The sequence below is a fragment of the Bacillus rossius genome, chromosome 1, assembly GCF_032445375.1.
Source record: "Bacillus rossius redtenbacheri isolate Brsri chromosome 1, Brsri_v3, whole genome shotgun sequence".
NCBI classification, from domain to species: Eukaryota; Metazoa; Arthropoda; class Insecta; order Phasmatodea; family Bacillidae; genus Bacillus; species Bacillus rossius.
Window position 1 is genome coordinate 24654925 of NC_086330.1, and position 21532 is coordinate 24676456.

General features: G+C 34.4%; 1 protein-coding gene across 3 annotated transcripts in view; it reads right to left on the bottom strand.

Annotated features, from left to right (window-relative positions):
• LOC134533288 (puromycin-sensitive aminopeptidase) overlaps window positions 1-21532 on the bottom strand; it is a 72747-nt gene that overhangs the window by 38921 nt on the left and 12294 nt on the right. For all 3 annotated transcript variants that reach the window (XM_063370757.1, XM_063370767.1, XM_063370748.1), the window contains exons 5-10: window positions 19526-19674; window positions 17239-17403; window positions 15544-15648; window positions 12004-12238; window positions 3883-4374; window positions 3238-3437 (exon numbers count right to left, since the gene is read on the bottom strand). In XM_063370757.1, the coding sequence (XP_063226827.1) occupies window positions 3238-3437; window positions 3883-4374; window positions 12004-12238; window positions 15544-15648; window positions 17239-17403; window positions 19526-19674 (1346 nt within the window). The remainder of the gene's footprint in view (window positions 1-3237; window positions 3438-3882; window positions 4375-12003; window positions 12239-15543; window positions 15649-17238; window positions 17404-19525; window positions 19675-21532) is intronic.

Genomic DNA, 21532 nt, shown 5'->3' on the forward strand with positions numbered 1-21532 from the left:
TTACTCAACATTACATACATTGATCACAAAATAATCTACCATGCCAGCAGCAAGTACTAGGACAACTTGAAAATATAATTATTAATAATTAATATCAGATTTTGTGAGTATTAAAAAGTATATGTTTTAGATAAAAATAAAAATAATATCCAGCTCTTTCAATTTTTATGCCTACAAAGAAAAAGCATTGAGCCCCAAACCAATAATTTTTAATTAACAATTATGTTGTATAAATTTTACAAAGAAGCTATTAAATTTTCTAAATAATTAAAAAAAACACACACACAAAAGTATGCTATTCTCGAAGTAATATTAGGTAGCTTATTTTCAAGGTTTTCTAAACAACTGGCTAGATATAAAACACTTGACAAGAGAGAATTCAAATTGATAACTTAAATGTTTAGTTTTTTTTTCCTCCATTAGATAATAATACAATTTACCCCACTGTTACAAATTTCTATAAATTAAACAAACATTTGCTAGGCACCCAACTTAGCTTGAAATTTTTTTATTAATTGACAAGACACTAAAATAATTTCTAATCAAAAATTAATTTTTCAAATTTTTAGATATGTATTGACAAGTTTACCAAATATTCATAATTCTGAAAATTATAGCTTGTTACAACCCAGACATCCCAGCTAGCTCAAACTTGGTCTGAATTGCACATACGTAAAAACACTAAAAGAATTTGTTGGGTTCAAAAATACTGTTCAAATTTTTAAAAACGTTGCTCTAAATGATTCATGATGAAAATAAAGTCTCTCGAGAAGAAAGACTGACTTTTACTGCTTTTTATTATCCTTTACCGAAAATTCACATAAGCACAACGTTCGCCATCATCCAACCACAACACTGTTCCTCGAAATGTCCGATGAAAAGGTTATTTATATTTACTACGGTTATTAAACCCCATGATTTCACATGAACCATGGTACAAGCCAAGAACTTATGTACTTGGACGATGACAAAAGACTCACGTTTGCCTCGTTATGGGCTTAACACCGACGACTGCAGTCAACGAATTCTAGATGAAATGTCCAAAAATGTTTATAAATTGGCACCCCCTGGATTGCAGCTGCAAAATTTGCTTTTAAACTACATTAAGTATATTATTTTTCAAGCCATCCGGTACCACAATCACACCATGACTAACTGCCAACCTCACTACCTCCACCCACAACCAATCACATACAATCTTAAGAACCAATTGCAAAAATCAGCCAATCATAGCACAAGTTGCAAGAAATGAAACAACTCTGCATGCACATAAATTGTACCTAAAGACTGAAACACTGTTTCAAATACAGTCTATGCATCATCTCCACAGCAAAACAGTTCCTGTGTTGTTTTGTTGATGTTGTGCATAGTCTTAGACAAGTTTGTATTTTTTTTTTTCAGATACTGGTACTTCATAGGGAACAAACAAATAATATTTTCAACATGTTTAATATGTCAAATAGTCTTGTGTTTCAATCATGGATGCAATTCGTTCTGCTACCATTTAACATAAGTTAGTTAACTTATGAATATTTCTTGTATGTTTCAAATGCTTTGAATTTTTTTATGCCACTGTTTATAGTTTAGAATTTAAACTACTGATAATGGTGTTTTATCAACTAATTTAAATAGGCTGTGTTTTCTTAGGAAATAGTTAACCATATTGGCACATGGACACGTATACTACCGCAGTAAAATTGGGAAATGGTAAAAAGTTATGTACTGTCTGATGTTTCTGGAAAGATACATTCCAGGTTTCTCCTGAAAAACTGTGATCCCACCCATCTCTATGAAAAATCTCAAATTATCAAACAAATTTGTTTACAATTCAAATAAAAAAATAACCAAAATATTCACATAATTGCTGCTTTAAATATTGTTACCTTCTTCACAAATAAAATTTAGAAAGTGTTAAAATTTCTTATTTTTATGTTAGTAGTGGTGCACCGATATGACTTTACCGATTACCGATTCGATTACCGATTATGAGAGCAATAATCGGCAGATACCGATTCAGTTAACGATTATAATGAACAAATTTTTTGAAGTGTAATAATGCACACAAAATTTTTCATTCCCATGTGAATTTCATAACAAGATTAGGTAAAATTGAGAATACAGTTATAATAACAGTATAAAGATATATAAAATACACTATTAAGTCATTGCAAAGTGTAAATTAAATTAACTTCTATTTATATTTGTTATTGTAAACAACTTGAACTACAGTCTAATAATTGTAATTTACAATGGGTAAGTTTTTGTTGCGGAAAACTAGCATTATTATCGACTATCACATAAGGTTACATCGATAAATTACCGTTTAACAATGTAAACATGTTGCTATATTTTGTTCACTTGAGTTTATAGAAAAATGTTTCCACACTACACTTTTTTTCTCCCTAGTCGCCATCTCACTATAATTATATAAAAATGACAAAACCAATTCTAGCACATGTGATTTTATTAATGTTGACTGAATGTATAAAATTATAAATACTTTTTCACTTTTCACGTCACATACAAATAACACAACAATGGATAATGTTACCAAAGACGCCCATAACGAGTTTGTAAAACGCAGTGATAAACTATGAAAGGTATCGGGACCATGATTTTGAACCGCGACTCGAAAAGATCGATTCTCATAGAATCCACTGCAACTGCTTGTGGTATTTTGATTGCGTGCCATCTATTTTACGTATCTGGCTATAGGTAATGTACAAGGCCACTAAACAAAAGACAGAACAAAAGACGAAACGTAAATAAATGTGTAGCAAAAATGTATTTTTTATTGTTCGAGGCAATGAGATTTATTAAACTTAACGAAATATCTGTAATCTTGATATGACGGAGTTAGATGAATTTTTTAATATATACAAATATTACCGTATTTCGTCCTAAAATGTGTGACAAAATATTACATGGTAAAAACCTACTTAATTACGCCGGGACGTAAATAATCGGCTAAGTAATCATTAAGATAATCGCCGATTACGATTAATCGGTAAGTACCCATAATCGCCGATTACGATTAATCGGTAAGTACCCATAATCGCCGATTACGATTCATCGGTATCCGCATCGGTGCACCATTAGTTAGTAGGCTTAAAGAGAAGGGATATACTTCAATACATACGAACTAAACTAACCCAAATGCAAGTAACAAAGTGGGCTAACACACTATCAGAAGTGAACATTAAAAAACTAACAAAAATAAAAATTGGTGATTTATACCCTGAGCATAGTAGTGTACGTATCCTCGTTTCCTTTAGCCAGAACAGCTTTGTACACAGCAAAGCGCAAATCTGCAGGCAACAACATCTTCCCGGAGAGATGAGCACTGAACCTCCTGTGGGCCTCGGTTATCATCGCTTCGTCTTCAAACACGCACAATCTGTCGATTGTCAGCGCACGCAGAAGTGTGTCCAGGTGGCCTGCCAACACAAGAACACACTCGTCACCTGAGAAATGCTACGACGAATCTGAACAGGTTTGAAATCTTTGCTAGGCATTTTTTAATCAAGAAGGCGTTCAAATAAACTGCTTGTCTTAATACATTGATGGTTGGAACAGATGTATCTGTGTTCACGTCATCGACACTGAGGTCATTAAAAACAACAAAGGGTGATAAAATGACAACGGAGCATTGACAAGAAACTCAGCAGCTCACTGCAACACTTTTCACATTTCCTTCCTGCGATGGGAATCGAATTGAGATAGTCCTATTGCCCTAGTAGAAGACATGTGATCTGACCACTCAACAACTGTTGCCCACTTATCATAATGAATTTTTGTACAATTGATGAAAATAATGACCATCAGTCGTAGACTCCAAAAGTTCTGCCAAGCTGTAATTGTACCGATACGCAGGCAACTCACTCTCCTTCTCGCTGGGGTCCCAGCCGAGACGCCGACCGACATTGGCCACGAGCCTCCGGCCGTACACCTTGAACAGGTCGTCGAAGTCCGTGTGGGACAGCAGCAGGGATATCTTGGACAGGCAGTTGCTGATGCTGGACCACACCGTGTAGTTGGTCTCGCCGGCGAACGCCTGCATGAGCTTGAGCGCCTCGACGGTGGGCGTGTGGCCGGCCTGGACCATGGCGAACAGGTCGTCGAGCAGCCCCAGCCGGTCCAGCGGGGGGAGGCTGCGGTCCGCTATGGCGGGCACGAACTGGGCCAGCATGTCCGGGGGGTACTGCGTGCGGTAGTAGCCGACGGTGCCCGGGTTCACCTTCACCCAGTCGCTGGCCGCCACGTCGCTCAGGCACACGTCGGCCGACCTGACGTCCAGGACCGTCTGGTGGACCACCGCCTCGGGGTCCCGGGACGTGCTGAATGTGACCGGCACCATCCACAGCTGTTCCTTGCCTGCAACGTAGCATTACTGGAGCAGCACGTTCACGCCTCCCGCTCAGCATTCCCACACGAGTCAGTACGGAAAAATTAAATATGGGGTGGGCTGCTCAAATTTTCAAATAAATTAATACTCAAGGGAAGAAAATGAAAAAAAAAAAAAATGCATTTGAAGGATAAAAAATTCGAGATATTCTAACACTAACACATCTTTATTTGACTAGGCCTATGTTATCTATATGTACAGTTAACGTGTCACTTTGGCTAGAGCACACTGGCTATCAGGCCTCTAAAAAAAATTTCTTAATGTTTAGGAACCAGCGATAAAAATTTAAATTCTTTTGTGAGAAGTTCTAATTTTAGATTTAATTTTAACATTAAAGTATCAAACTGCACCTAAACAGCAAAATTGGTACAATAGCAGTGTTAGTGTTAACTTATTACAATTTAAATACCCTTCCAGTTTCTTGGATTCAGTCATTTCTGTACAAGATTTTGTGAAAAAAAAATTGGCTGATGTTTTCGAAACCACTGTATAGTTATATCTTGGTATCTTAGCAGAAGTTAGTTGGCAGCAAGGAAAAGTTAGGTGTCGTGGCGACCTAGCACTCAGGATTTATAGAGCCCTTGCGCAATTTATTGGGCGTGGTCGGATGGCGTTAAAGCCCACCACCAACGCCACAACTAAAGTCAGATGTCTTCACTTCTGGACCAGGCCAGCTTCTCTTGGAGGACTGCCTAACACCCCAGACACCATGCAGAGATTAGGTGGCTTCCAGCCTGATGAGTGCCACATATCCACAACTGTTTTAGAATAGTTGGCACTACAGGCTAATGGACAAAAGGCACAGCTGACAGCTCGACTCAGTTTGTTTGAGAACCAAATACATAAACTGCCAACCAAACTCGCCTCTGGTTCGCTAACACAGAGAAAAGTATGCCTGCTTTTGCCATCATGAGCATACACCACCCTACTGAGAGAGGTAGTCTGGATTCCAATTCATCTTAAGAAGTCATGTACAAGGGGGTGCGGTGTAGGGGTGTCTTAGAAACCTCATCAAGACTCTCCACTCCCCTACGGTTAGAAGGAAAAGACTAGAAGTTGTGTGTCTAGATGCTGACTTGTGTCCCTCACTATAGGAATGAAAGAGAAGGTTGTTGGGCGGCCCTTCAGGTTCTTCCCGCTGTATAGAAAGAAGCGAAAAACATTCAACTTGCCGTCAGGACCAAAGCGGAATAAGTTCAAACCCACCAGATCCAAAGTGGAGAGAGTTCAACCCGCTGTTAGACCTGGCGTGGTTTGGACCAGCTCTTTCTTTAATAACTGTTTATTCGCTTCCTTAATTGTGCATTTATCTTCGAGTGTTCAGCCAACATTTTTTATCAAGCCATCCCATATATCAGCAGCATCTCTAGAGAGAAAAGCCAGTCTTTCAAGGCTAGTTTACCTCGCATATACTAGGATACACTAGTGGAAAATTATGGCACACACAAATTTAGTAAACAACAGTCGGGAATTACATTAACAAGTTAAATAATCTTTCTGATAATATAAAACTTTTTTTTAATCTTATTAGAATTTAAATATATAAATTCTACATTAATTAAATTATATTTTAACTCAGAAAAGTTGTTAGAGCCTCTTAGGAATGTTTATACCCAACCTAATTATGTAAACAATGGGGTATGTGAAATTTTCAAAATTTAATTTTATGTTTTTTAATCTCAAAATATTATTCAACATATATTTAAATGTACTTCAAATGAATTTAGACAATATACCCAAATTAAAAACTATCAAAAATCTACCAAGCTAGGCTAACTTAATGTAAAATATCTTTTTTTTAAATGGTATTGTATTTATAATACTATTAACACATATTATTGTATCAGGATTTTAATTTCAGTATGTTACGTATTTAAAAAGTTGAGATTTCTTTTGTAACTTAAAGTTCATAAAAAATATTCCAGGAAATGTTTGCTATCACAAAGATTTATTCAGCACACCAAGCACTACAATGCAGGTAAAGATACACAAGATAAATTACACAAAGCTAACCAAACACACATAACAAAACACTATTTGTGTGTTGTATTTGCATTCAAAACCTTTCATTACTGAAATAATGGTGATTCTTTAAATATTTCTTTATATTTGTTTATGATTTTGTATTATTTATAATTTTACTGATTTTAAGTTTTAAACTGAAATTATTTGTGAACAGGAATTTGATTTGCATTAATTTGACATTTAGTTTTTTTTTCTACTAAAATTTACTACATTTACTAAACAAGTGATGGATGGATAGATGGATCAATGGTTAAATGAATGAATGAATGAATGAATGAATGAATGAATAAATAAATAAATTTTTTTGTTTAGTGTCTTAATAATAGTTAAAGGTTATCTACTTTTATCTTTAATTTAGCATACATAAAGAAGCTCTTTTAGTATTAAGTGACTACTTATTCGTCATTTTGCAATGTGGCATTAGGTACATATTAGCTCACCAAGTATACCAACAAATGATCCCAAATTTCACATGAAAGTAGCAGGCACAGCTAGGAATTTAAAAAAAAAAACTTTAAATGACCAAATATTAATTGGTGCCAAGCACAAATGGTTATTTACTAAAAAAAAAAAAAAAAATTGCGAGCGAGTGATGTGTAAACATCTAACTTGGTAACCAGCAAATTCATATGTTCTCATTTTGCAAATAAACTTATAATACGAAACTCAAACTCGAAATTTAATGTGGAATTCTTGAAAATAATGGCTTAACAAGATGGTCGTATTGATTTCTCAAGGCTAGCCGAACAACAGGAGTACCAAAAGCATCGCATGTAAATGCCTAGTAAACTCTGAACCTGTAACATTTCCCCTTAGACAGGAATTATCATTGCTTGCATTTTAAATAAGTGTGCATTAAACAACGGAAGTTAACATGTTGAAATTCCCACAGCAAAAAATTCTATAGCCACGAACCAAAGTCGAGAAGATGGCGGACCCACATATGGCAACATGAACCTATGCATGTTTCGTGAACATGGGGGAATTTACTATGCGTATTAGGTGTGCCAAAGTAAATTTTATGGTAGTGAAACTATCCTGAATACATTTAAGTACAGACAAGATTTATGGTGAATTGTGATAAAATGAAAAAGCATGTCATTACTAGAGACATGCAAAATTCGCGGATTCATTTCGCGATAGGCTAGCATCAAAACAACTATACCTTCGTACCACTTCTGCGATTGGCCCACATTTTATCCGGGGAACTGTGAGCCAATGGGAAACACTAAACTAAGAAAGTGCCGAATTACGGACAGCCTAGTTGAGATGTCTCACACGTGAGTAGCCAATGAACAGGTGTCATTTCCGCGAGTATTTAAAGGACTGTGGAGTCTATCCTAGAGGTCAATGAATCCGCAAATTTTGCAGGTCTCTAGTCATTACACCATATAACACCAAAATGTAAGTTAATACGCCATAAAGCACTGAAATTCAACTACTGTCAAATTAATCAACATTTTTAATCAAAATTAACTGAAATCGCAAAAACCTAATGTTTAATATATTAAATTCATTGAATGTAATGTATTCAGCAAGAAGTTTTATCTTATAAAAACATATGTACTTAGTAGATTTTAAAAATTTGTTTTACTCTTTTTTTTTACAACTGTTATTATCAACTCATTTTGACGGACGTCTAATAAATCTATGAACGCCGGCTGCACACACGAAAAATAGTCCAGTTACGCTGTCCCATTACACACATTGTTCCGTTACGCTGTGTCCCGTTACGCTGTGTCCCGTTACGCTCATTGTACGCTTGCGCCGCATCTATCTCTCTTCCATTCGACTGTTTATAAAGTCAAGTGAAAAGTTAATGTGGTTTTCATTGCTTATTACAAAAACAATTTCGGCAATAAAGGTTAATTATTCTTGCATTTTAAAAATCTGATTACTAGTATAATTTTTTAAGTATTTATTCTTTTATTATTAAAATAAAAATGATTCAATTTTATTTACAAAGAATGCAATCATTTCATCAATGTTTTGTTATGACATTGTCACGTTAAACTATCATCTATAAACCGACATTACAGACAACCAATTTTTTACATTACATTTGTAAATTTTTCAAACACGTACTTGCAGAGTTATTTTTATTTTTCTGAATGTATCATCTATCAGTTAAAATGACACTGTTTTGGTAAAATAAGTATCATAAAACATTTGTGTCTCCTATGTGTTCAATAGTATGCTATCTTTATGAATAAATAGAATTCATAAAAAATTAAAAACAATAACACTGAAAACTCCTGTTTTAAAAATTAAAATGACCCTAACTAAAATGATAAAATCTTGTCTCTAATTATTAGCCAGGTAAATTGTGTTGGAACAAAAAATGGTATCAAAGTTATTTTACATTTTTTTAGTTCACTAAAGAATTCCGAACATGAGCTATCTTTTAAGTATTTTCCAAACTAAAATTTTCAGTTTAATAGAAACATTAAACAAAATTAACCTGAAACATTTTAAAACACATATCATAACACTAAGTATATGTAACTATTTGTTTTTGCCTAAATGATAGAAAGCAGATTGAAAATACATCCTACAAACAAATCTTAACCATATTGAGCTAATTAACGTTTAAGATTTAACAGTAAAAATTTAATCACGAAATCCATGTATTAAACATGGTGTTGACAATGTAAGCTGACAATTTCTTGTGTGTCTACAGTATGACCAATGCTGTGCTATCTCTACATTGCACTGTTAACTAAGGATTGTCAAAATTGTAATGCATATTTTTTAAGTTGTGATTATTTCTTTTCATGACCTTAAATGATACAAAGTATTAAAAGATAGTTGTACTATTAACTATTATCAGAGACTGGAAGTAACGCGCTACTAGTAACGACGTTATTTGTAACAGTTACTTTTTATGGTAACGATCGTGGTAACCCAATATATTAAGTTTTCAGTAACTGTAACTGAATTACATTTTTGTGCCTTAAAGTAACGATAATTGTCGTTACTTCTTACGTTACATTTTTTAAATGTATTTCTTATTGAACGAACAACGATTTGTTGATTTTTTCAATCCCAGAACGAAAATCCCGACAAGCATATTATTTGCGATGGTATTGTATTGTACTTGTAAAACTACTGTTGGCAAGCATGCGCTGGTATTTTGATTGTCATTTATTTAATATTTGCGACATGCGGGTTTACTGCTGTGCTGTTTAATTAATTAACCTACCTGTGCACATGCGCGAATGTAATGCCAGAATCTAATGAAGCGAGAAGCTGAGAAAGCAGTCCAGAATTTTCGTTGCTGTGGCCTTCATATTCTAATTTTTTCGAAGTTCGGTCGAGTGATAAAAATAACCTTATTGTGAAGTGCTTGTTGTGTGGTGCTGCGAACAATTTTGTAGTGTGAACTAATTACTCAATGTAATTTAAGACCTATTTAAATTTTTTCAGTTTAAATAAACATATATATTTACTAAACACAATATGTTTTATTAGCTTTTAATTATAACAATATTACGTATCACATTTTTCACAAAGTAACTGTTAAAGTAACTTACAGTTACTTTTCTCAGAACTGTAACTGTAACTGGTTTATTTTCAGTAGTGTAACTTGTAGTTGTAACAGGGTTACATTTCCAATGGAGTATTTGTAACTGTAACTGAGTTACTTTTTAAAAGTAACTTTCTGGTCCCTGACTATTATTAAGTTTAGTTTGGCATACCAGTATGCTTAGCAAACCCCCAGTGCTTGGAAAGTAAATATATATAGAACAATTACACAGGTCCGCCATCTTTCAGAGATTTCTGAGACTTCCACAGATGGCAGCACCATGTTTACACATTTTCAATCCATTCACGAAATTACTCCTACCAAATGCTGTTTCTGATAGCTAAGATGTTCACACATCAATAACAACAATAAATAACAAAACACCTCACTCCCACCACCATGTGGGACGTTATCAGCAAAAATTAAAAACAAAGCCTTACTAATATATTGCTAACATACTTTTGGAACATAACACACAACTAATCTCACAGCTAAACATGTTCTACTCACTGTATGGAAGCAATTCTAAGTATGAAATATCAGGGATTCAGATATGGTCTGTCTGGACCATTACTAAGTTACGTTTCTATGTTTAGACCTGGTTTTCAAAGTTAGAATACTGCTCCAGATACCTAAACATTACACTATTATAGAATTTTTACTAGAGTAGTCATTAAATTAACTTATGATTCAATTTCTTACTTTGCTGCTTTACAGAAAACAATCAATCACCAAACATTTAGTAAGGAGAAATAAAAAACTAGCTTCTTTGCCATTTCCTTCTAAACTGTGCCAGTAGATGTATTTCTTAAAATATGTTAAGTAATTTCCCAAATTACTGTGAAAGGTCTTAACACCCCTGCCCTCCAACCTTTTACCATCCCACCCCCACCCTCACCAACTCCACCACCAATCGAACCGCTCAAGTTCTGATTTTTTTTGGGTAGATTCCGGCTGTTGACATTGCCCACCAAATCACATTATGTGCTACCGGCGCTGTTATTCACTCAAAAGTTTTCCGTTATTGCCTGCTATTTTAGAACAGTACTACAGTATTTCCTGTTTAACATTTTACATTTGTTATTCCCCATTAAAACTACAAGTATTATTGTTCACTAAACGCTTATCTTGGACGGCCATGGTTCTGAACATGCCAGATTACAGACCTTTCACTGTAATTAGTTCACTCCTTAATTAACTTAAGTGTAATATGTAAACACCAAACTACCTGTGCTTTAACCTCCCACAGGTGATGATAGTGACCAACAGTTTCAAAGTGTAACATTAAAAATAAATATACATGACGTCCCATAACTCAACGTCTAGCCAAGAACAGCTGATAGGCCAGTAAATTGCGGTTCTGATTCAAAAAACAAAATTTCAAAAGGTGTCTTAGTTTTCGAGTTATAGGCTTTTTTAATAAGTTTTTAAATCCCCACCCCGCACCACATTATTAAATACTGTGCTAAAAATTTATGCTATGCAAGCCTAAATAACCATACAATTGATAAGAATTCAAAATAAAATCAAACATGGTATACTTTTAGGAAAATATTATTTGGAAGATTTATGCCGGAAAATATTTTTAATTGGGTGAATTGACTACGGTAGTCGTTTTGTTAATAAAATTACTTAGCACACTTATACCAGTTATTTGAAAAGATGGCTAATTAAAGCAAATAACTTGTTATGTTAGCAAAGAAATATTTATGTTGGTGCTCAAGTCTTCCATATAATTCCCCCCTTCCCACCTAAGTATAGCACATCTGATTTGATTTTGGATTGTTATCATTAGTACGGTTATTTATTTTAATGCAGCAAAACAGTTTAGTCGCAGTATCTAGTGATATGTGCAGGGTGGGGACTTGAAAATTCTGAAAAAATGCCTATAATGCGAAAACTAGACACTTTTTGAATTTATTTTTGATTCAGAACCGCGATTGATTAGCTTATCAACTGTTCTCGGCTTGACGTTGATTTATGGAACGCCTGTACACGTTCGTAACATAAGCGATGGTCATACCACATAGTACATAGCACAACTGACCATCTGCTTTGCCATCGGCACAGAACTTCTCCTGTACGATTGTTAGCCTGCGGTCTGCCCCGTCCTGCCGACTGCTCACTTTAACGACAGGGAAGCCCATTTGTTTTGTCCACGTCGACATGACGGCACCCACCGGCTTCTGGCTAGCCTCCTCCAGCGCTGCCCACAGGTCCTCTGTGAACGTGTTGCGGTACTGGTGGCGCGTCAGGTACAAGTTCATGCCTTTCCGGAAGTCCTGCGCACACATCCATGCACTTTTCAAGTCAATCCTTGAAAAAATCACTGCCTGGACAATAACTCAGTAAAACCTCTTGGCATTAGCTGTGTCTGCAAGGCACAACATCCTGACGCTAGTCTTGTCAAGATAACGGACATGAACTCACATATATATTTCATTAGTAGGTGATTTTGGAAATGTGTGTTAAATGAATTTATGTGCTAATCGTAATTGTACATAAGTGAAAATATTCTGAAAGAAGTTAAATATTATTGAAGGTCCCAACAACAAATCATTATATTAAGAATAAATAATGTCTACTTAACGTTTTGCATAAATGATGAGCAAGGACGATAGTTGCAGAACGGAGGGGGTTCAAGACTCAGTAAGCGCATAAAAGTTTTCATATTTTATTGGAATTATTAGTACATTATAAAACAGTTTTAAATGGAAGAAAACAGCATTCATTATTTTGGTCTAAATTCCATAATTTTATTAAATAGTTCAGTCTATTGGTTTCTCTATATTATTTCATAATTAGCCCAGATTGTCATAATTGTAATGCGTACTTTTTAAGTTGTATTATTTCATTTTATGACCTTAAATGATAAAAGTTTAGTTTGGCATACCAGTATGCTTAGCAAACCCCCGTGTTCGGAAAGTAAATATATATAGAACAATTACACATGTCCGCCATCTTTCAGAGATTTTTGAGACTTCCACAGATGGCAGCACCATGTTACCACATTTTCAATTCATTCAAGAAATTACTCTTACCAAATGCTGTTTCCAATATCTAAGATGTTCACACATCAATAACAACAATAAATAACAAAACACCTCACTCGAACCACCATTCAAAAATGAAGGTCTATTAGGTGTGTATAAAAAATAAAACAAAAATTGGAAGAAAAATTAAAATAAATTATAGCTCCACATGTCAAAATAATATTTTTTTTATTTTTAGATTTAGTTTATAAATACAAGTTGGGTATATGTAATACCAACTTGTCTAAACAATATGTTAGTGTCACAACTTACATATACAATTAGAAAAATACATTTTTTTCATTACAATGTTTTAACTAAGTTAAATAATGTACCTACAATCAGCCTGATTTATTATGATAATTTAAACCCTTGATTTGATACTAAATATGCAATAGTCAAGACTGCCTTTATACAAAATGCTATTTTACTCTATTATAAAGTTCATATATTTTGTACGAACCATGTTATTTTAGCAGACTAATGGTTTCCTTACAATCTTTATTAATTTCTATAGCTTTAAAAGCAATTAACTTTTCCTAACCTTAAACAATTCCAAAATAGAAAAAAAAAAAAATAGTTCACTACAAATTCATTCATAAAAAATTATTTTTAAAACTTGAGAATTGTGAACTCATAATTTCCTCACTGATTTCGAGATATTTTTTTAGCAACATTCTAGCCAACTGACATGCTGCAGCAAAAGACTTTGCACACATTTTCAAGCCCAGCGCTAGGCACTAATGCAAAACTAATGCCACTCTTGCAGAATAGTACCACAGTAGCTAATAATGAACATTCATTTTGTAGACCTGTGTAGTTATAGAATTTGAATAAATATATCAAAAGTTTCTTTGATAAGAATACTGAATTTGAATTATTTTGAATTGGAGGACATATATTTTTTTTTAAATGACATTTTTAAAATCATATTTAACAAACATGTACTCGTTTCACACTAATGGTAAATACTAACATCAAATACAACCTTAAAAGAAGAAAGCCTTCAAATTTTTAGGGAATTCTTTTTGGCAGTGGTTGCAAACTGTTTACTTACCGTGCTTCCAACCAATCACAAAACTTTCCAGAAGATTACATAATGTCCCCCCCCCCCCCCCCCCCCCCCTGAACTTAAACATTTCTGCTGTTCACTGAGTACATGTTGAAATAAACTCTGGGTAATTATATCAGGCCCATTAATGTACATATTTATACTGAAATTTACATATTTTAATTGTACAAAAGTGAATAAACACCAACGCACACAAATGTTTGTTATTTTGTAGTGAAAGTATATGAAAGTGAATACATAAATATGAATTGTATTTAGGTATTTGTTTTAAGTCTTGTCACTGTGTTTGTTTAATGTCCTGTGTTTGTGTCTGTTAATGTCTGTCATGGTCACTGCAGATACGTGGCACGCACTACTTATCACTACTTATGTATGCTGGCCAATTACAGAAGTGTCTGCCTGTTGATGTCCTTCCATTCAGCTAGAGCTGCCTGCTCTTGGTGCCTACGTGGGTGATGTGTCTACGTGCCTGCAGTGACCTCATTTGTCCTTATTTGTCTTTGTTGTATGTACTGTGCCCACCAAACATGTCCTTGACTGTTGGTGGGCATGAAACAAATATATAAATAAATAAAAAAATAATCAATTATTTGTTTTGGTAAAAGAAATTTTGAATATTTGCACAGGCCTATCATTTTGCAATAAAAGACACAACAAAGATCACGAGGATTACTACAAACACAAATGTCAGATGATATGTATATCTATTGCACCGGTGCTACGTTACATTACGTGTGCATGCGTGTTTGTATGATTAAGTCAGAGAACCAGAAAATTGGGAATATCGGCCAATCCCATTACTAAAACGATTACAACGGCACATCATTATTATTTTGGTAATCTATGTTTTTATGTTTGCTACGGCAATGCAAACAGTATGCAACAATATAGACAGATAATGACATTGCATTTTTTTAATTTGATTGATTACAAAACAAATCAAATAAATCTCCGAAAGCTTAAAACAAAAAAAAATTAGATTATCTGGGTGGTCATAAGAAAAAAACACTCCACAAGTTGGTTCGTAAACATCAAAATTTCGCAAGTGTTTCGGTAGTGCGTGGAACATACGTGTGTCCAAGGGTGTTCATAATCAGCACACAGGCTTTCAGCTGTTAACTGTCCCTAGTGATGGTCACAAGGCATTCCAAAAGTGTCAGGCACATCCATATTTTTGCAAATGAGGTCTCAAACCAGAAGTCGAGACAAAGTTAAAACAACATGGTAAAAGCACAAATACGGTTTCATATTTGGACGCTGTGGCCTAGGAAAACATATCCCTGTACCACTGAAAGCCCGCCTAAGTTCTGCTTTCTGGCAACTCACCATGCATCTTCCCGCCACAAAAACAGTACCAAATCGGCATTCAGTAAAAACTCTTTATGAAATTTCAAAATTGGTTTAGCAAGGAAGGACAGTTGAAGAAAGAAAGAAAGAAAGATTCGCTGCATGATAAGATTATTTTCAATCATTTACTTCTTACCTTATCTCCAATATACTTGTGCAACATGCGTATTACTGAAGCTCCTTTGTTGTAAGAAATATCATCAAAAATTTCATCAATTTCTGATGGATGACCAACAGGCACCTGGAAAAATATTGAAGTGAAAATTAACCATTGGCTTTGTTCCACTTAAGGCTCAGTCTTGCACGCCATGTTTCCTTTTTTTGCCATTACTTTATTTTAAGGGCTATTTCTAAAATTTTAACTCATTACCCACTTTTGCTTTTATTGTTCTGCCACAAATATTAAACAGATATTTACTTAGTGTAATATCATGGGTGTAAAAATTCATGCGAGTGATGATATTAATAACTATTTACACCCATTATATTATATACGGGAATAGCTTCTGAACATATTTGAGCAGAACAAATAATGCAATGGAGGTATTGCATTAAAATTTCAGAAATAGCCCTTAAAAATGATTGTGAAAATAATGGAAAAAATCAACATGGAGTATGAGAGAGCCTTAAGCAGCCATAAAATATTTAGTGCATATTCACAATTGATATATGTAACCTCAACTGAAACATACAAGGAAAAATAGCATGAGAACTCACAGGTTGGCTCCAAAACCTAAACCCAGGACAGCAACTCCGACATAAAAAAACACAAGGCCTCGTAAGTTCCTACCTAGCCTATTCTCCATTACAAGAACAAGATCTCAGCAATGTCACCATTTACAATTTATTTCACTTGCACTACCCTTCAGCAATTTTTAAAACTGCTAATACATCTGCTTCCATTTTCGTACTTTCCTTTTGTAGCAAGACTTCCAGAAGCAAATTTTCTGTGAGTGGCGTAATAAGTGAACTACATAACGAAGATGATATATGTGTTTTGCTAGAACTGAGTATATCAGGAAAATACCTTTTTTTTCAGGAATGAATAATCATTATAATCAGGGAGTCAAAACCTTAGGAAACTACATCATCTCTATTAAACAGTTATTATTTCTTTAATGATGCCTTTTTTTTTTTAAACAGCATATTATGTAAACTTTGATCATCAAAACACTTTGAATTGTAAATCAAGAATCAAAGAATAAAGAATCAAAATCATGATTGTTTACGTGACTAGTTCCAGGTTGTCTGTAAAGTCGGTTTACGGACGATAGTTTAACGTGACGTCATAACAAAACATTAATGAAATGATTGCATACTTTTATGAATAAAATTAATCATTTTTATTGAATTATCACTATTTTGTATGGATACAAAGGAGTGAAATGAAATCTACAATTTAATTGATAAATTTACTTTTATTTGCACTCATTAATTCAAATATGTTTATTACTTTAACGAAGAGATTATACATGTTTGCTATTTAACTTCTTCCAATCTGTGTTATTCTGTTACGGATTAGGACGATGATAGGAAAAGTAGGAAACGATTTGGAGTGTTTAAGTTTAATGTACCTCGAAAAAGTCAATTTGATGGTTGTTCCAATCGAGTGGAAGAGAGATAGATGAGGCGCAAGCGTACAATGAGCATGACGGGACAAAGCGTAATGGGACAATGAATGAGTCATCCTTTTTCGTGCGTGCAGCCGGCGTTCGATTTATTAGACGTTGTCACGTCAAAAGTAAATAAATTTATTGTAAATTCTTGGTTGAGCACACAGCTCTAGCAATAGCCAATATGAAAAGCACAGGTGGCATGGCCTAATACTCACCTCTATAGGGTGACTATTCTTCAGACAATCGAGCTCCAGGGCTCGGATATACGTGTCCGTCACAAACTGCGTCCAGATGTCATACTCTGGGAAGAGGTGGGCCACGCACAGAAACTCGACGAAAGATGCATAGCCTTCGTTCAGCCACAGATGAGTCCACCACTCCTGCAATCATGGGTAGCAATGCAAAACTGACAAACTGCACTCATTAGACTTAACTTTGTTGTTAGGAATGGCAGCTACAGTATATTCTTCATTGGATATGTGAAAAGTCAGTAATCAAGTATCAATTTTATATGTGTAAAAATACTGTAGGACAAAAAGTTACATAATTAAATGGTTTTGTCAACACCATCTAAAAAAAGAACTATAAAACTTTTAACCATAATGGTAGTGCTGGATGTATTTTTGCTTTCATTTTTTTCCCCCTTCTACTGTGACTACTACAACATTAATGCTAATAATTATCAGTATAATTATTAACAGCACAAAAATTATGATCAAATACTTACCAGTTTTAAAACATTAAGATACTACATAGTATAAAAAAGTACTGACTTTTGTAACTAAGACATTGTCAAATTCACTGTTTTCCAGGTATTTAAGATACCTTTTCAAATCCCTGAGCTTTTCCTGTTTTCCAGGTGTTCCCTGTCTGCAGGAACCCTGTCCTTGCACTCACACGTAAACAATTAGCTGAACCAGTAAAAAATTGTTATCCCTTCTGCACCTCATCAATCAGCTAACCATCGTGATTACGCTGGACAAAGAGTATATAGAGAGCCTAAAGCATATTTTTACAATATGGGTTTTCTACTATTAGCACTGTCCTAGTTTCAGTGCTCTGTTGCCGAAAATGTAAGCCGTAGAGCAAAAACTTCTTAGACACAACTCAGTACTATTTCAGTAATATAAATTAATGAAATGCCTGACATTAATAGTGACTGGCTGCTACAAAGTGTCTTCCGTTAAACAATTGGTGTTTGGTTCATTTTTCTGAATGAAGTGTAATAATTCTTTTAAAAGTCATTATTTATAGTTATAGTCTTAGAAAGATTAACAAATAACATTAAAAACCTAATGTAATTTGTTTTGGCATACATAATTAACCTTTCAATGTATGTATGCCAAATGATTAATTAGCGTCATGCAACTACTCCAGGTATTATCATTTACTCTGTGCTGCTAATGAGTGTGAGATACACCACAACATCCGACCCAATTCAGTTTTGACCCCAAAGTTGTCCCAGCAACCCGCTTTGCAGGATGGATTTGGCCTGCAGTTGAAATAAAACTAGAGCTCGGTCTTGACACTTGCATTTACTGTTTATTAAAATGGGCTTCGAATATAGTTTTCCATATAATTATTATTTATACAGTATGTCATTAAAAAGAAATAAATGCACAAAATAAATGTATTTTACCGTCCACCTAGCTGAAAATAATAATGAACATGAAGTGAAGGCAAAGGAACGACATGAATAAACATGGACGAAGCATTCTCACCACACAAACAAAATAGTCACCATATAAGAATTACAGTTACTGAAGAACCAATATAGATACTACAGAAGCACAATAACTACCATAGATGCACCATATTCACTCACAGTAACCCGAGCTATATTGAGAAAATTGAAATGTTATGGCATTGCTACTTCACCCACTGAGCATAAAAACAATATTATTGTACATACACCCAGAATATTCTTGTACTGGGCGAATAGTGAATAGGGCAATAACAATCTTTAATATTTAAAATTGCAATAAAAAATTTGTGTGTCTGTGAAAAATTCATTTTAATGTTCCAAATTAACATCCTAAAATTAAACTGCACTGCAAATGGACAAACATAATTTAGTTTCCTTGTGCTTCATGATAAAATTTGAAAGAGTTAATTATATTTTTATAAAAAAGATGATAATTGCTTACAAATTTTTTGTAAGAAAAATTCAAATAGCTAAATTACATAGGAATAATACAGTTTTAAAAATTCTTTAGTAAATCAACATACTGTAGGTAGAGACCGTAGGCTATTATGCAGTTAACACTCTGATAGTGATTCAAAAACCATCATGAGGTACCTACTACGTACAGCGTGTACTTTTGTGAAACTATTTCCTGTTGGTTGAGCTTAAAAGGAAAATGGAATAAAAAAAAAAGGTTATGCTGACTATTCAACCCGAATATACTCAGTTTTTTGCACTACTGAGCTCGACATTACAATACGCTATTAGTGCACCCCTTAAAAATAATGTTGTTTAATGTCCTCATATCTGACACTCACCATAGTAACTAGATTGCCAAACCACTGGTGTGCTATCTCGTGGCCCACCACCAAAGCAATCCACTGCTTCCTAACGGCCGACGTGTTCTCTGGGTCAACCAGAAGGCAAGTTTCTCGATAGGTGACCAGACCCCAATTTTCCATGGCACCTGCATTCATGGGGAAAAAATCTCAAATAAATACATGTTAGCACAATGCAACTCAAAAGCTTGTAAGTTCCTCTGATTGTGCAAATAGGTAAGCAAATATTATATTTGAAACAAATAAATAAATAAATGGAAATGTGAGTGTACTCTATAGCATGTTCAACCTGTCCTAACTTAAAATGATTTTTTATATCTAAGAAAAAATTACAAAGAAAAATAAATAAATCACACGCATATATGTACAGTATTATTAGCACAAATCAGAATCTTTGATATAAAAATAAGGTAGGCTATTTTGAAGTGTATCATTCAGAGAACACAATTTTCTTACATCCACTTGATCCATACATTTTGTTACGAACTACATTCTAAAACAGTCTCATTAATTGAATTTTGGATGTTGTTTAATAATATTTCACTACTTTGAGGTAAGTTGTTTTGTTTAAATTAAACATTTCTTTTCTTGCACTTCATGTCTAAATGATGCAGAGGCCATTAAGTATAGGTAAGATATATGGTCAATAGTGATAAAACCATAACAGTGAAATTAAGTCAATACACTGCCAAACACCAAAATGGAAGTCAATGACACCGAAATGCAGCGAAAATCACCGTAAGTACCTCATAATGGCTATTCAAATATACAATTCATTTCATAAATCTTTAGTTTAGGTTTTTTAAAATCCTTAATTGTTATGTGTAAAGTAAAAAATATTATATAGTTGTTTCTCTCTATGGTTTTTAAAATTAAAGTAAATAAACACAATCTCTAGCTGTCACCATACAGTCATTTGTAACAACATTTAAAGAAAAATTACAAGAAATTGTAAATGTGTAAAGTTTTTGGCTTTTGAAAGAGAGAAAGTGCGTGTGTGTGTTTTTTTGATTACGGTATGTTATAGTTGCAGATTTTTGTTTACTTACTCTCATCAATATGTATGTAATAGTATTGTTTAATGTACACATTTGAAGTGTCTTACCACAAATTGTTGAAGCAGTTGAACACTGTAATTGTGCTTGATATGTACTTATTATGACATGTGTTTTAAATTTTAAATAACAATGACGACAAAATCCACTATTTTTAATGACAAAATTTGCTATTTTTATAACACCATAAAATCTTGGCTCTAACCATAAGAGATGGTCAGCATGCAATGATGTAGACCACAGATACCAGGGAAGGAATCTATCATGGCCTAGTACAAGGAACCATCCCATCATTTGCCACAGAGACTTCTGAAAACTACCGGAATCTGGACAGCCAGTCAAGGACTCAAACCCGGGTCCTCTGGAATGCGAGTCCAGAGTCTTACTACTGCACCATCTCGCTTCGTAAATTAATGTATTTACCAGAAAATAATGCTACCCTGAATATAATGTGACCCTGAACTTTTTGATTATAAGTTTAATAAAAAGACTTTATGGATTGTAAATCACAACTAAGGTACCTAGCACTTTAAAATTATAAAATTTATTCCATATCTACTGGTCCCTTTCTACAATTTTAAGTCTCTTTTGAAACACCAACCTGCCGGCAGAAAAATTTTTTTTTTTTTTTTTTATGACTGCACTTGAAAAGCGGTGGCTGTTCAGAAAGCAAAGACTGTGGTGATACACAGTGGTCGTCTGGGAGAGTGAAAGGGGAGGGGGGAGGGGTGTCTCTCCCAGAAGCCACAGTGAAGAAAATAGAAAGAACTCAGCGACAAACTCCAATGGCACCCCTTCATCCTGCACCCTCATCTGCCACGCCTGTGCAGAGGTTCAGGAAGCTCCGGATAAAGTGGCACACAAGTGACGCAGTTTGCAGGCAGAGAGTGTAGTTTTTCAACTGAGTAGAAGGTTCAGGAGGTGGTAATTA